At 35.7% G+C, this 2,031-nt stretch overlaps 1 protein-coding gene across 2 annotated transcripts in view; it reads right to left on the bottom strand.

The window, feature by feature from the left end:
- Positions 1-2,031, bottom strand: part of INPP5F (inositol polyphosphate-5-phosphatase F) — a 108,668-nt gene that overhangs the window by 31,260 nt on the left and 75,377 nt on the right. For both annotated transcript variants that reach the window (XM_032281820.1, XM_032281819.1), the window contains exons 8-9: positions 1,515-1,694; positions 569-636 (exon numbers count right to left, since the gene is read on the bottom strand). In XM_032281820.1, coding sequence (XP_032137711.1) covers positions 569-636; positions 1,515-1,694 — 248 coding nt within the window. The remainder of the gene's footprint in view (positions 1-568; positions 637-1,514; positions 1,695-2,031) is intronic.

Below are 2,031 nucleotides of genomic sequence, written 5' to 3'. Positions count from 1 at the left end.
TATCTTACCTAACAGTTTTCAGTTGATTTTGGTTTATACACTTGCATTCTTTTATGTGACTGTATGTGAAGGTGAGCAGAGAAAAAAAAGATACTGAAACATACACAACAAGTTATCTCCAAGAGGTGGAACTGTGGGTGGTACTGAGACAAGACTTTCATTCCTTGGTCTAGATACTTCTTAGATTGTTATAATTAATTGACAGCAGTCTACAGCAGTCTCATCTCTTTATGCTTTCCAAAGAGAGTCTAAGGTATTGGACTCAGCCAGGCACAGTGGCCTATAGTCCCAGCTACTCGGGTAGCTAAGGAGAGAAGATTGCTTAAGCCCAGGAGTTTGAGTACAGACTGGGTAACATAGCAAGACAGTGTCTCTTAAAAAAAAAAAAATAGGTGACTCAATGATTATTCTTAAAGAATATTAAGAAAACTCTTAGCTTAAATGTGTTTAACTTCATGACAAATGCTGCTTTAATTTTGAATAGTACAATTCTTATGAGATTTAAAGAAAAAGATACAGTTATTTCTAAATATGAAGGAACATTTTACTACTGTAGATCAAAGCCCACCTGTTTTTTGTAAATTTTCAGTTGTTCTTCGAAATGGGCACAGAAATAGGCAACAGTTTCCTTTTCACCTACAAAGAAGTGATACAAAATATTTTTTTTCTTCCCATGTTTAAGACATATTAGTGTCTACTCCATCTTTATTCTTACTCTTAAATAATTTATTGACAGCCAAAATGAAACTAAACCATCATTTAAAATTAAAATGCTAAGCCAAAGATTTTTTTTTCCAATTACACTACACTAAAACATATCTGAAAGTGCAAACTGTGACATTATGAGATTATTTATATACCCAGCCTACTTCTCAGAAAAGCTTTCATGTAGTTTATAAGCGAATAAAAACCCCTCTAAAACAATATTTTAAAAACCAAAGCTATATTGAATTCTCACAAAGAATACCAACTAAGTTGATAGAGAAATATACTTTAACAATTTTTCAAAAATCAACCTCATTCAGTAATCCAATTAGATTCAGATGACTTAGCTATTCCAAGACTAAAGTTAAAATACTAGAAGAAATGAAATACTCAAGATTTCAAAGAAAAAAAAAAACACTTTCACAGAAAAATATTTGAGTAAAGCCATCTCACTGAATTTTGCTAGATTCCATCTTATTTCCTGCTTCTACAAATATTGGCTAGATTTGCTCCTTTCCAAAGTTAAACTTTCAATAAAGTACTCTTCAAAAGCAACAGCAATTTAAAATCTCCGAAGTAAGCTGTTTTGCTCTACTGTTAAGAGACAATTTTTATTGTTAAATGACTTAGTCAACTGTTACTAATCCTGTGATTATTGCATCACCTTCTATTACATTTCATAAATATAAGTTATTGTTTTGAATGAAGTATATCTGGCAAAGCAAATCCAAACGGATCAGGTATCTAATTTCTTAAAAACTATTCTCTCTGAAATCACCATTTGCAAACAAAATAACTGACATGCTTACTTTTGTCCAGCCTCGGTCTTGGATTATACCGATACCCAACCTGGCTCCAAAAGACAGGCACAGAGCCTCGTGTCTGAACAAATGACAGGGTATGATTATGAACGTGAATTAACTGCTCAGTCTCCACATAATTTGCAACATTTCCATTTTTATCCACTCCTCTTCGTTTATACCGCATTCCTGAAAGAAAATTAAAACAGAAGACAGCAACATTTAAAAAAATTTATAGGCCGGGCGCGGTGGCTCAAGCCTGTAATCCCAGCACTGTGGGAGGCCGAGGCGGGTGGATCACGAGGTCAAGAGATCGAGACCATCCTGGTCAGCATAGTGAAACCCCGTCTCTACTAAAAATACAAAAAATTAGCTGGGCATGGTGGCGCGTGCCTGTAATCCCAGCTACTCAGGAGGCTGAGGCAGGAAGAACTGCCTGAACCCGGGAGGCGGAGGTTGCGGTGAGCCGAGATCGTGCCATTGCACTCCAGCCTGGGTAACAAGAGTGAAACTCTGTCTTAAAAAA

Source organism: Sapajus apella, unplaced genomic scaffold, assembly GCF_009761245.1.
Source record: "Sapajus apella isolate SASKATOON/1434 unplaced genomic scaffold, GSC_monkey_1.0 scaffold13, whole genome shotgun sequence".
Classification (NCBI taxonomy): Eukaryota; Metazoa; Chordata; class Mammalia; order Primates; family Cebidae; genus Sapajus; species Sapajus apella.
The sequence above is the reverse complement of the archived record's forward strand: the minus strand, read 5'-3'. Positions and strand labels throughout refer to the sequence as shown.